This window comes from Podarcis gaigeae (genome assembly GCF_964106915.1).
Source record: "Podarcis gaigeae genome assembly, chromosome: 7".
NCBI classification, from domain to species: Eukaryota; Metazoa; Chordata; class Lepidosauria; order Squamata; family Lacertidae; genus Podarcis; species Podarcis gaigeae.
The window spans coordinates 53,010,021-53,022,575 of NC_139683.1; the positions used below are offsets into that span (position 1 = coordinate 53,010,021).

Consider the following 12,555-nt stretch of genomic DNA (forward strand, 5'->3'; position numbering starts at 1 on the left):
AGGAGCTCGGACAGAGCAATGGGAGATTTGAACCATTGACCTTCTGATCGGCAAGCCCTAGGCTCTGTGGTTTAACTCACATTTTTTGCACATTACATATAGAAGTGTGTGTGTGGCAGCTATCAAAACTCAAAAGGTAATGTGAATGTTGGACATACATGTTTTCATGGAGGATGAAGATGTCAGTGACTACTAACTCTTTTAGCTATGTTCTACCTTCACTGTTGGATGTTGTATGCTTCTGAATACCAGTTGCTGGAAACGGGAGAGGGTATTGTCTCACTGGCTGGCCACTGTGAGAACAAGATGCTGAACTTAGGCTACTGACCTGATCCAGAGGGCTCTTATGTTCTTGTGGACTTGTGAGAATTCCAAACATACTTACAGTACTTACTTATAAACCACACTTTAGCTAAAAATGTTCCCAGAGTGGCTTATAAGAATAAATAGAAAGATAGCCCTGTCCTCTGCTTTCCTGCTTGATATTACAAGGCAGGCATAGAAAACTTGCTTCATTCTTTGATTCATTCATTCAGTTTATGCCCTGGTTATGATGGAACTGTGTGCACTGTGTATTCTTAGGGCTGGTGATCAGACCTAGACCAGTTTGCATGTGTGTTCAGATATAGTGTACGTTGGTACTTTCGACATCTTTATGAAACCAATCAGAATATTTTGCAGAAATCTAGAACTTTTGTCATAGCCGATTAAGTAAAGCACCATGATGATGACATAACCTTTCACAATATTTTCTGCATCTCAGGAGGAGACATTGTACCAACTAAAAGTATTATTATTTCCTAAACATAATTTGCTTGTTTCTTGTGTCTGTTAAAAAGTTAATTGATTACCCTAGGCCAGCCACTGTCCTTCCTGCCTTGAATTGTTGAGCAGTTACTTTTGCATAGGAAAGAACAAAGAGAATGAAGATTACATAGAGCAATGATGTCTGTCTATATATACACACACAAGCATATATATTGAGCTAGGCGACCCCTGAAGTTTGCAGTCCAGATGAGCGACATTTAACCAAAAAGCAATGCAAATGCAAACAATTATTATACACAAACAGAATTAGTTACAGATAGGTAGCCGTGTTGGTCTGCCATAGTCAAAACAAAAAAAATTCCTTCCAGTAGCACCTTAAAGACTTCTTCAGATACACTGAAACAGAAGTTTCCAGACCCTTCTATATAGTGAGAAGGTGGGGAGGGGTATTACTCAGAAGGGTGGTGGGAATGGGTGATTGGCAGATAGCTGTGATGAGCCTGTTGACGACTCTTAACGACTGCAATAGGTCTTACAGGAAAAAGCAAGGGGTGAAAAGGTGAAAAATGGCTTTGTCGTGTATAATGAGATAAGAATCCAAGGTCTTTGTTCAGACCAGGTTTCTGAAACCTTGGATTCTTATCTCATTATACATGACAAAGCCATTTTTCACCTTTTCTGAGTAATACCCCTCCCCACCTTCTCACTATATAGAAGGGTCTGGAAACTTCTGTTTCAGTGTATCTGAAGAAGTGTGCATGCACACGAAAGCTCATACCAAGAACTGACTTAGTTGGTCTTTAAGGTGCTACTGGAAGGAATTTTTTTTGTTTTGACAAACAGAATTGTTAAGCAGAAAAAAAAGACCTTAGGTCTAATGTATGGCAGCAAAGATGGATTCTACAACCTTTGCTTTTAAAAGAAACAAAGGCAGTCCAAAATATGCTTATTGCGACATGAAAACACTATGATTTGATGCAAAGGAAGAGATCCTTTGTATTTTCTTTGGTGTCCTTTAAACATAGCCTGGTCTAATGGGAGATGCATTTGTATGAGCTAATTCCTTGTGGCTAGAGGCTTTCTCTTGAGTGATGCAAACATGTGGGTGGGACCAGTCGGCATCTCTCCTCCCCCTTGCCACAGGGAATGTTATTACAGAAAAGAAGTTTCCATTTGGTTGTAGCTTCAATTAAAGGGCAACATTGTCACAATCTAATCTATTAGGAAATTGTGAGTAGAGATTATGATGCCTGTATAAGCAAGCACTTCCTGTTGTGTGGCTACAGAGGCTTAATTTAACTCAAGAGGCAGCAAAGTTTCATTTTTGATTAAAATTATGAGGCATACTTTTTGGCAAAGATTGTGTGATATTTTTGAAATGCTATGGCTCATTGGGGTAAATTCATGAGTTTTCTAACTGGAAGGTGGTACATAATGCTCAGACATACAGTGGTACCTTGGTTCCCAAATGGCTTAGTTGTTGAACAAATTGGCTCCTGAACGCTGCAAACCTAGAAGTAAGTGTTCCGGTTTGTGCATGTTTTTTGGAAGCTGAACGTCCGATGCAGCTTATGCAGCTTCCAGCTGAGTGCAGGAAGCTCCCGCAGCAATATATTACTATTTTCAGCAATTATATGTTCAAGGTGCAACTTGGTGTTACACAAGGCCTCTACAGGTGACCTTCTATAACATGTTGGCAGTTGATATCTTATTCTTATCATTTGGTAGGATAAACACAGTGGGACAGCTCAGTCTTGAGTAGTTCAGCATAGCAGATGACAAACTGCATTCCAATTGATGGAGAACCTGCGCGTCCCCCCCAACCCCCAATCTTCCTTGGTTGCAATGTCCATTATCTCTTGACTGTTAGTCATACTATCTGGGACTGGTGGCAATTTGAGTCCAATAACATCTGGAGAGCCACAGATTCCCTACCTCTCATTAAAAATTTCCTCATATATCATAGCTCTGCTGCTGCAACTTCTTGTACATATGGGAACCCTGATGTGCACAAAGCATGCCTTCCCTGATCCAAAGCTACCATGAGGATGGCTGACCTTCCCTATGTGCAATATATACTTTACATCTGGTAACTGTAAACATTTTCTCGCTTTTAGTTCATGCTAGTTCATTAATTAGTGTCCCCTTTTAATTAGGCAGCTGGATATTGATGGTTCCAAATGGATTAGTTTGGTTGGGTGAGGGAATGTCACTATGGTTCTCATCATTTTCAAAAGAGTCAAGGCTTATGCATATTTGTTTTCCTTTGTCCTTGTTATCTCATGCTTTGTGTAGCTTGTTGCTATTTTGTGACATTTTGGTTGGTCCTAAAGAATGTATTCTCCAACTGTGGGTTTTGGAATATTTTGGAATATTTGACTCAGTTATATCTCTGATGTGTGGTACTTTCAGCTTTGCAATTGCTCAGAGTTCATTATTGACCTTTATAAAAGTGCAAACTATTGACATTTTACTGTGTTTGCCAAACATTTGTTAACAGAATCATTCAATTGTCAATCTAGTTGACTGGGACCCTCAATCTTAACATATATGAGAGAGAGAGGCTAAACTCTGTTGTCTAAATTTTGAAAATGCTGTGAAAAACAATCTGTCCATTTCTTTTCTGCAGCTTTCCCAAACTCACTTTTTTTCACTGTTTCCTGATATTTTAAACTTTTCTTTATTTCTATTTTCCCATACATGTTATGTCTTTATATAACAAGCCTTCAGGTAGGCCCCAAAGAAAGTACTTAATTTTAGACTGTGTGTGTCTGTGTGTGTGTGTGTGTGTGTGTGTACTAAGTGGAGTACTGAGTACACCCACCCACCTCAGCTTGGTCTATTTATATTTCACTTACTCTGTGAAAGCACCATCATTTGCTTTAATGTCTCAATATTTCTTCATTCAGTTAATCAGTTTGGAAAGTTGGGCAAAGTGAACCTAATCCACCCAGACTATCTCAGGGGAAAATTCTAGAGAGAAATTCTTTTTTGTTTCTGAGTCCAGAGAGAAATTCTTTAAGGTGGTATAAAGGTGTGCTTCTGTGGTTGTCTGTGATTATGATGTATAGTTAAAAAAGCCTTTTCGTAAGTTAACTTTGCATGAGATCTTTTGGTAAGCTGGATGGGGGAAATACAAAAATTAAGTACAATAATCTGGACCCCATTCAAATTAAACTATTTAATGCTATCAGTCCATACACGCTACAATCCTCCATGCATCTGTGCAAGAAATATAGAGGTGGGCAGCTTGATCGTGTGGGTTGGACTTAACTGCTGTGGTCATTTGATCTATGGCAGCTAAAGTGGTTATAGCAAGTGTGGAGATGTCTTGCTACATTTTATTTCCTATTCTCCTATAACTCATCCTCAGTTCCAGGACTGATAAACATCACATTTAATGGAACATAAGAAACTATAATATATCCTGTCCTCTTAAAATATATCCCCTGACACACCCTAGATCACGCCCTGCATATAAGCCTTGATGGAGCAACCCCAACCACCGCTGACTTTACAGCACTGGCACTTGTGGGTTGCTATTAAAGCACAGCATCTGAAAGAACCAAGCCTTGATTTTTGCAGCAGATGTATTATAAACTCAATCTGGTTTTTAGTTGGAAGTCCAGCACTGTGACTCATAGTGCCACTGATTGCTCAAGGTGCACACATACATGTCATTTTCAGAACTATTCTAGGATGCTAGAACCAGACTTACAGTAGCTGTCAGCTAGTGTAGCATCAGGGGTAACAGCCTGAGCTCAGCTACAGAAGCTGCCACTTCAAATCCCAGATCACTATGAACTACTTTCTGGCTCTGGGCAAGCCAGTCTTCTCTCAGCTTTGTGCCCCCTCCATCCTAATTACAATCAGCTAAGGAAGCTTGCCCGATTCTAGTTTAAGGCCCCGAGACCACTATACTACACTGTAGCACTAAAATGTTCTGTGAAAGCCCATGGTGTAAACTGAGGTTGTAGCGTTTTATTGATTAATCAGTCGGTCAATAGTCAGGCAGAAAAAATTATATTATTTTTTAGTGTAAAAGCTGAATATGGAAAGCACCATTTTAAACAGACACACACACATTCCAAGAATTTTCTATCTGGCCATTTAACATGGTTGGTCGTCATTGGGCTTCTTTTGTTCTCCCCCCCCCCTTTTTTTTTTGGCACAGTAGGTGCTATTTTGAGGGGAATCCTAAAAATGTACTTTTGCAAACCTAGGTTTGCAATGCCAATATCTCACTCTTGTTTTGCAGTTATCTGGTTTTTGCTATATAACTATTGGCACACAGCACCTGAGTTTGATATTAGAGGGAGCAATTGTGTTGCGTGCCACTATTAAATATAGCGGTCATTTTAGCAGACTTTCAGCTAGTCAGAGATGCAGCATTTCAGAAAATTCATAAAGTGATTAATCTATTTACAGCTGCATGTACTGCAAATACAACATAAATTGCCAAATGCAAGTGAGACCAAACAGTGACAGAAAACAGAAAATGAAAAATAGACCTGGTATTTCAGGTTAGGTGCAGTAAATTACCATGTTATTCATTGAAATCTCTCGAGGCCCAGCTGCTCATATATCATCTGTCAATAGCCTAAATTCCATATATAAATTTATGTCATTTTTGTGTGCTGTCTCTAAATGTGCATTATTCTCTCAGGATGCTTGGAGTTGCACAAGTCATGTGACTCTGCAATATGGCTCATACTTTCACAAATCCCCCTAAAGAGCTAACCTACATTCCAAGGAAATGAATAGAGTACCCAGTTCCACCACTGGTGAAATATTAATTTGCAGGCAAATTTTTATCCCAGCATTATGACTTTAAACCAGTGGGACTAAACAAGAATTCATGGTTTGTGGATGACTGACATCCGCAGTAGAGGCTATTGCACTAGGGCTGTTAGGCACAGCCCTCCCAATGAGAAAGTCAAGCAATTTTTATGGACCCCCTCCCCCCCCAAAAAAATGTCAAAACCACATGCTCTTTCCTGCCCCACACTCATTTTATAATTTCAGGAACTTACAGAAGCCTGTGGAGGCTTTCTTTCACAGGAATAGACCCACCATTTTACGACTGTAGCTTCTACAGGTGCGCCTGTCACTGGAAGTGTATTTCAAAGGTTCTGCTGAGGCTTTTTACTCCATCTCAGGGACAATTGGCTCTGGCCAGTATAGGAATATTGAGAGTTGCATGGCAGGCCGCATTTTGGATGCTTTTCCCCACAAGCCGAGTAGAGGGTGAATAACACTTAGGACATTGGTGTGGGTGGAAATAACTAGTGTTATTGACTACAGTGAGGCAAGGGGGTGACATGACATTTGGAAAGGATCCATAAGCCCCCAAGACTTCCGATCTCAAGCCCAATACACCATCCCAGCACACCTGCTGGGGACTGTCCTGGGAGTTGACCAGTGTAGAAGGACCCAGTGTGGCACATGCCATGGGGCTGGAGACTCACTGGTAACCTGAGATGGGTGGTGCCAGGCCCAGCCCACCAGGACCGGGAACTGGTGCACCTTCTCAAGACCCCTTGTGTGGGCCTCCCCCATGTTTATATCCTACCCATTGCTATTTCCACACGAGACGTAGCAAAAGCTATGTGCAAAGTGCCTAACAGTCATGTGCTATCCACCAAGAAAAGTCAAAAACCCCTCTATCGATGGTCAATGGGTGCTGAGAGGAAAATTCCTTTCCAGCTCTGAAAACCAGTGGCCACTTAATGCCTTAGAGGAAGACTTTAAAACCAAGGGAGGGCTGGGAAATCTGGTCCATGTACAGTGATACCTTGGTTTACGAACTTAATCCATTCTGGAAGTCCGTTCTTAGACCAAAGCGTTCTTAAATCAAGGTGTGCTTTCCCATAGTAGCAGGGGACTCAATTTACAAATGGAACACACGCAACAGGAAGCAAAACATGTTCTTATTCTAAGGCAAAGTTTACAAACCAAGACACCTACTTCTGGGTTTGCAGCGTTCTTAATCCAAGTTGTTCATAAACTGTTCTTAAACCAAGGTACCACTGACGTATGTGAGAGAAATCAATAGTGGAGCTGACCAGTGCTGTTAAAGGATCTGACATTCCACCCCCTCCCAAGAGCTCACCAGGCCCTATGAAAGGAGTAGTTCAATCAGTAGACTGACTGAAGGGATAGCCCAGTCAGTAGAGCATGCAACTCTTAATCTCAGATTTGTGAGTTCAAACCCCACTTTGAGCAAAAGATTCCTGCATTTCAGGGGGTTGGACTAGATGACCCTAATGGTCCCTTCCAACGCTACAATTCTATGATCTGTGAAATGAGAATGCCTGTGAAATCCCAGGTGGGAGAATTGGGGGACACTGGCTATTGTGGCATCGGTGCTGCCCCAAGGACTGGCACCTGCTCTTAATTCTTTGCTGGGCCACTCTTTCTATTTGGGATCTTCACATGGCGACACAACTCTACATGTTTGAGTTGCTTGCAGTTCATGGCCCACTTTGAAAGCCACATATTTGGTTAATTGAGTGCAATATAAATACTGCAATAAATAAGTTGTTTCAGAAAAAGAGGCATTCAGGATTTAGGACTATCTTGTCCATAGAGTGTTTATTTATTTATCTCATAGGATTTATACACCTCTTGATTGTAAAAACAAAAACAAACAAAAACTGAAAGTGGTTTACAAAAAACAAAACCGTAAAATCAAGAAAAATTGCAACCCTACTTTAAGACATACCAAAGTTAAAACACTATAACAGATTAAAATTGCATCAGCTTTTGAAGCATCTGGATAGGCTTGTCTAAACAGTGATGTTTAAAGCAGGTGCTGAAACGAGTACAGTGAAGGCACCTGCTTGATTTCACTAACGTGTAGGCGCTGCCACACTAAATGATCAAATTCTTACAATGGCGGAATCGGTGATTGTAATAGATGGTTGATTATCATTCAGAGATTTCTATCCTGGTCTTCTAATGCATTCACATTAATCAGAATGTCTTACTACAATCACAATGACATAATCCAGAATAAAACAAAAAAATACAGATCAACGATATAAAAGCAGCCACAGTAGACACAAAAACAGGCTATAAAAAGCTGGGTTTCCCCCCATAGAAGCTCATCTGTGCAGCACAACAAAAGCATATCAGAATTTGGAAGAAGTCAAACAAAGCTCCTGATCATAAGGATCTGGCAGGCTGGCAAGGGAGGAGATGGCCTCTAAGGAGCGGATTAGGCTCTTTGTGAGAAAATAATTATCCCAGTACCTTATTCGTAATATTTTAATGTTATGAATATGAAACTATCGATTATTAAAAAAGGAAACAAAAATGTTACCATCTGTTCAGTAAACAGGAGGAAAGAACACATAACCTTTGCTACAGTAGAGTTGAAATTTTATGGCAAATTTAGTGCTTCTCCATTAATGAAAGAAAATCCAGAAGCAAATCTTTCTGTATAAATATATACATGGATGAATGGAAAAAAGCACAAAAACACATGTTCTGTTTACCTAATGAAGTTTTAGACTATTTCATAAGAATGAATGTATTTTTTGTGCTAATCAACATTTTTAATATCTTCTACAGTATTGTTTAGATATTATTCAGTATTAACCAATATTATTCACAGACACAGCAATCAGTGCAAAAAATTAATAAAGCAAAGTTGTTTCATACCACTGGCTAAATTATTAAAAATGATCCTTCCTCCAGTTGTAACTTAGAACTGTTGGCTGTAATTTCATTGTTCTAAATCTAAAGAGAAACAATTTTCTCCCTTGCTTACTGCAGTTTAATCCAGGCAACAAAGCTTCTTATCTATGAAGGATACAGTAATCTGAACTACGTCAAACTCCAGTGGCATCTGTCACATCTTTTAAAAATGAAAAAGCTTGCTGAGCTGGCGACTTTGATTTTATAGCAACAGGCAAAGCAAAGGACAAGCAGCCTCGCTCCAAGTCCAGTATAAATGGCTAATTGTCCTGGATAATATTGCAGCAGTAAAGAATAAACAAGCAGCCCCTTCCACTGAGATACTGGAGTTTGAACACAAAGTCTTATTTTTTCAGGGTATCGTATCTTACATTCTATGAGAGCAAATCACATGCCTTTTTTAAGGGGAGCAATTGGAGAAGAAATGACCCAGATGGGAACAGGGGCATAGCTAGCTGCTCTGGCACCTAGAGTGGTAGGAGCAGGGCGATCTGCATACAGGGCCCCCACAGTATGCAGTGTGCCATTTTGTCACCCCCTCAGGGATGACACCTGGGGCGGGCTGCACCCCTCTTTCTATGCCCCTGGATGGGAATCACAGATGGAGGGGCTTCATCATCACTGATAATGAATATAGAGAGAGATTTCCCATTAAACAATGTTTGCTTTATTTTTGTAAGCTGCTTAGAGGGTCTATTTACAGTCATTTTGTTAAATAAACAATAAAATAAAATAGCTGTCCATTGTTGACAACTCTCCACCTCCACCCAAGAAACACAATCCCACTTACCTGTCTTATGTAATGGGGAAATTCACAGGGCAAATTCCGCTATAGGGAGGCAATGTCCTTTTGCCATGAATTAGCTAGATTAAACATACCTTAAAAACACAATATGCAGTTGGTAGCTAGTGCATCACCAATTACATTAATGTTTCAAAAGTTGAATCAGCTACTCTCACGCCTCACCCCCTGCTTTAATTCTTCCTGCCTTTGCTTGATGGAATTAAGTGGCCAGGCCAAATAGATTGTCTGAAAGAGATAATTGCAAATCAACTTTGGGATCAGTTGCTTCTGTTTGACTGATCCTGCTTGGGTTCTTGGCCAGCACCTGATATTTCAGACTGTAAGTTTAGTTTCAGAGTGGTTGAAGACAATGAACTGAGGCCTGTACAGCAGACTGTATCCAGTCTGGGTCTGAGACACAGCAGAACAGAAACTGAGATGGGGGCTGCCTGGGGTTGATCTTACTGAATAGGCTTGATAGTGGGCATGAATCCCCCCTTTTTTCCATTGATCCTGCCTTGTTTTATAGATACGCCATATGTTGATTGTTTTTGATACCATCCTTTTCTGTGTCTAGTTCATACTTGTGTACTTTAAATCTTGATCCAGTCCCTCCTCTCAAAAGAGATTAGTAGATTTTGGCATTCCACGGGATGAGAAGATACTCACTGATAGCTTGTTTTCCCAGATGAGGGTGTATTCTTTATCCCCATCAGAAATGTCTTAATCAGGTCAGATAACAACAGCTGTCTGGACATCCTCTCAAGAGACAAAAGCTTCTGCTCAAAATTCTGTCTGCATCAAGAAATGAATGGTTGTTTGGTGCTCGCAAAGGTTACAAATTTATTGTGAGGGGGGGGAGGTAGTTTTCAAAATTTAGATCCAAGCCACATTTGATTAACTTCTGTCACCTAGAAGCAATTATCGTAATCGGTCTCAGCTCCTTTTGCTAGACTTCAGGATGCACAATTTTTTTCTATTTATAAAAGTATTTCTCTACCGCCCTCTGGCAAAACATCAGGTACAACAACATTTTTTTTTAGGGATACAAAGCATCTATGCAACATGTAGTCAGAGAGACTATATATAACTATAAAAGATTCTATATTCTTTTGGGAGCCAGAGACTGGTCAAGGTCCAGAATGACCTAGCACTACCAACTCAGTATGTGAGGACACGTGGCAGCCTTCCTCATATACCTCTAGAACAAGGATGGACAGACAACCTTTCGCCCTCCAGATGTTGTTGAACTCACATCAGTCCCAGCCATGTCCAATGACCAGGGATTATGGAAGTTGGAATCTGACATCATCTGGAGGGCCACAGGTTTCCTGTCCCTGTAATATCCCATTGTGAGGGTGGAGGCTTTTGCTTTTAAACGGTAAATAAATAGTAAAAGGTACTTAATGAAATTGTTTATAAGTAAACAGTTGAAGACAAGGTCAAAACCAAGTGATTTACTTTAATAATTAGGACCAGAGGATTATTGCATCTATATACTATATTGACTGGACATAAGCACCATGGCTTTAAAATGGGGGAAAAGAGAGGAAAATCAGCTGTAAGCAGGTCAAAAAGTTGGTTATGGGCCAAATGGCAGCTCTTGCATTCACATATACATAACATAGTCTAAGCAAGATGCTTTGGATGACTAGTGGCAAAAAGTACATCCGTCTATTAACATTATAATATAACAAATGAAGTATGATTTGATATAGATATAGGTATAGATATAGACAGAGATACAGAGATATAGAGATATGTAGGCACCTCCCTACTTCCAGGCTCCCACGTGCATAAGTGAAATCATGTAAAGTGGGGAGCAGCCCATTTAATACAGAGGGAGCATGGGAAGAGAGAGAGGCCCTGGAAATCAGTTAGGGCCGCTGCCCAGCCTTTCCAGAACCTGCCTGCCTGGCTGCAGGGAGCGAGTGTGCATGGTGGCAGCTGGCCATGGAGGGCAAGGGCTTATAAGGGCACACAACAGAACTGGTGCTATGACCTAGCATATAACACCAGCTTAACTTAACACTTGCTTCCCATATATGGGATTGCTCCCTTGAGCCATTTTTGGGATTTTCAGCATTAAGGAAACCTCTCACGTTTCTCATCAAAACAAACCATCAAACCTTGGAGTTTAGTACTATCCTTCTCTCTTCTTCTCCCATTACCTGTTATGTCACCCATGCAACAAACAGATTGTACATGTCGCGGTGGCAATTAATAATATCCTATGAAGGCTCCATATTTCTGCTGCAAAAGTCATCTGGGCTAACAAAAATGGATAATGTGAATTCATCTTCACAGACCAAAAAATTATGTGCCTTAATGTCCCAAGTGATCAGGTTTCCAGTACAGTGAACAGGCTGCAATTAATTTCCACTCACTATTAATCAATTTAAAATGCATTTGATATTTTTAACAAAAGCAATCATAAATCAAGATTAGTGTGTGTGTGTGTTTGTTTACTTTCTTTAAACTGGAAGTTGTTCCATTACTACCCCGTAAATCAAGTGCTGCTGTCATTATGTACCTTCTTTTAAATTAAATCAAATACTGCAGACACTTCATGGTAACTCATTGTAGTTTATTTGTTGTTCTTTTTCTTTCAGAGCTTGAGGCAGAAGAATGGTGCAAACATCTTTGTATAGAATGTCTAGGAACCAGACTTAATGATATAAGCCTTGGTGAACCTGATCTACTTGCTGCTGGAGTACAGAGAGAACAAAATGGTAGGTGTTTAGGTCATCTGGTCTCATTTATCTAGGCTACTCTAAACATTCTTGCCTCAACTCGTAGTAATTCATTTGTGGTACCTCGGCTTGGTTCTTTTATCTCTGACCAGATCTTGGTATGATGTTCAAAGCCCAAAAAATTAAAAATAACAAACCAGTAAATTGTGTGCCTATTTGTTGCACGTGAAAATTGCACTGCAGTATAGGATTTGTAGCATTTATGACTGACAAAAAAGGTGATGTGGGATATCATTAGCTCACAGCTTACACTAAAAAAATTTCTAGAAGATTATTAGCATTATTTAAGTTTCTATACCACCCTTTATCCAAGGATCACAGGGCAGTTCACAACATAAAAATACAAGATGAGAAAATAAAAAACTTAATAAAAAAATGAAAACAAACCAGTAACCTCCCCTCCCACAAACACAAACCATCTTCAGAGGCAGTCCCACATATAATGCATAGACAACAGAAGTTAGGCTATCCCTGTCCATATAGGAGTGCAGCTGGGACGCCAGCTGAAGTTCATGGAAGGCACCAGAGAGGCTATGTGAGCCTCAAGTG

General features: G+C 40.1%; 1 protein-coding gene across 1 annotated transcript in view; it reads left to right on the forward strand.

Annotated features, from left to right (window-relative positions):
* DOK6 (docking protein 6) overlaps positions 1-12,555 on the forward strand; it is a 170,623-nt gene that overhangs the window by 95,882 nt on the left and 62,186 nt on the right. Inside the window, exon 4 of the mRNA XM_083747021.1 lies at positions 11,866-11,985. Coding sequence (XP_083603147.1) covers positions 11,866-11,985 — 120 coding nt within the window. The remainder of the gene's footprint in view (positions 1-11,865; positions 11,986-12,555) is intronic.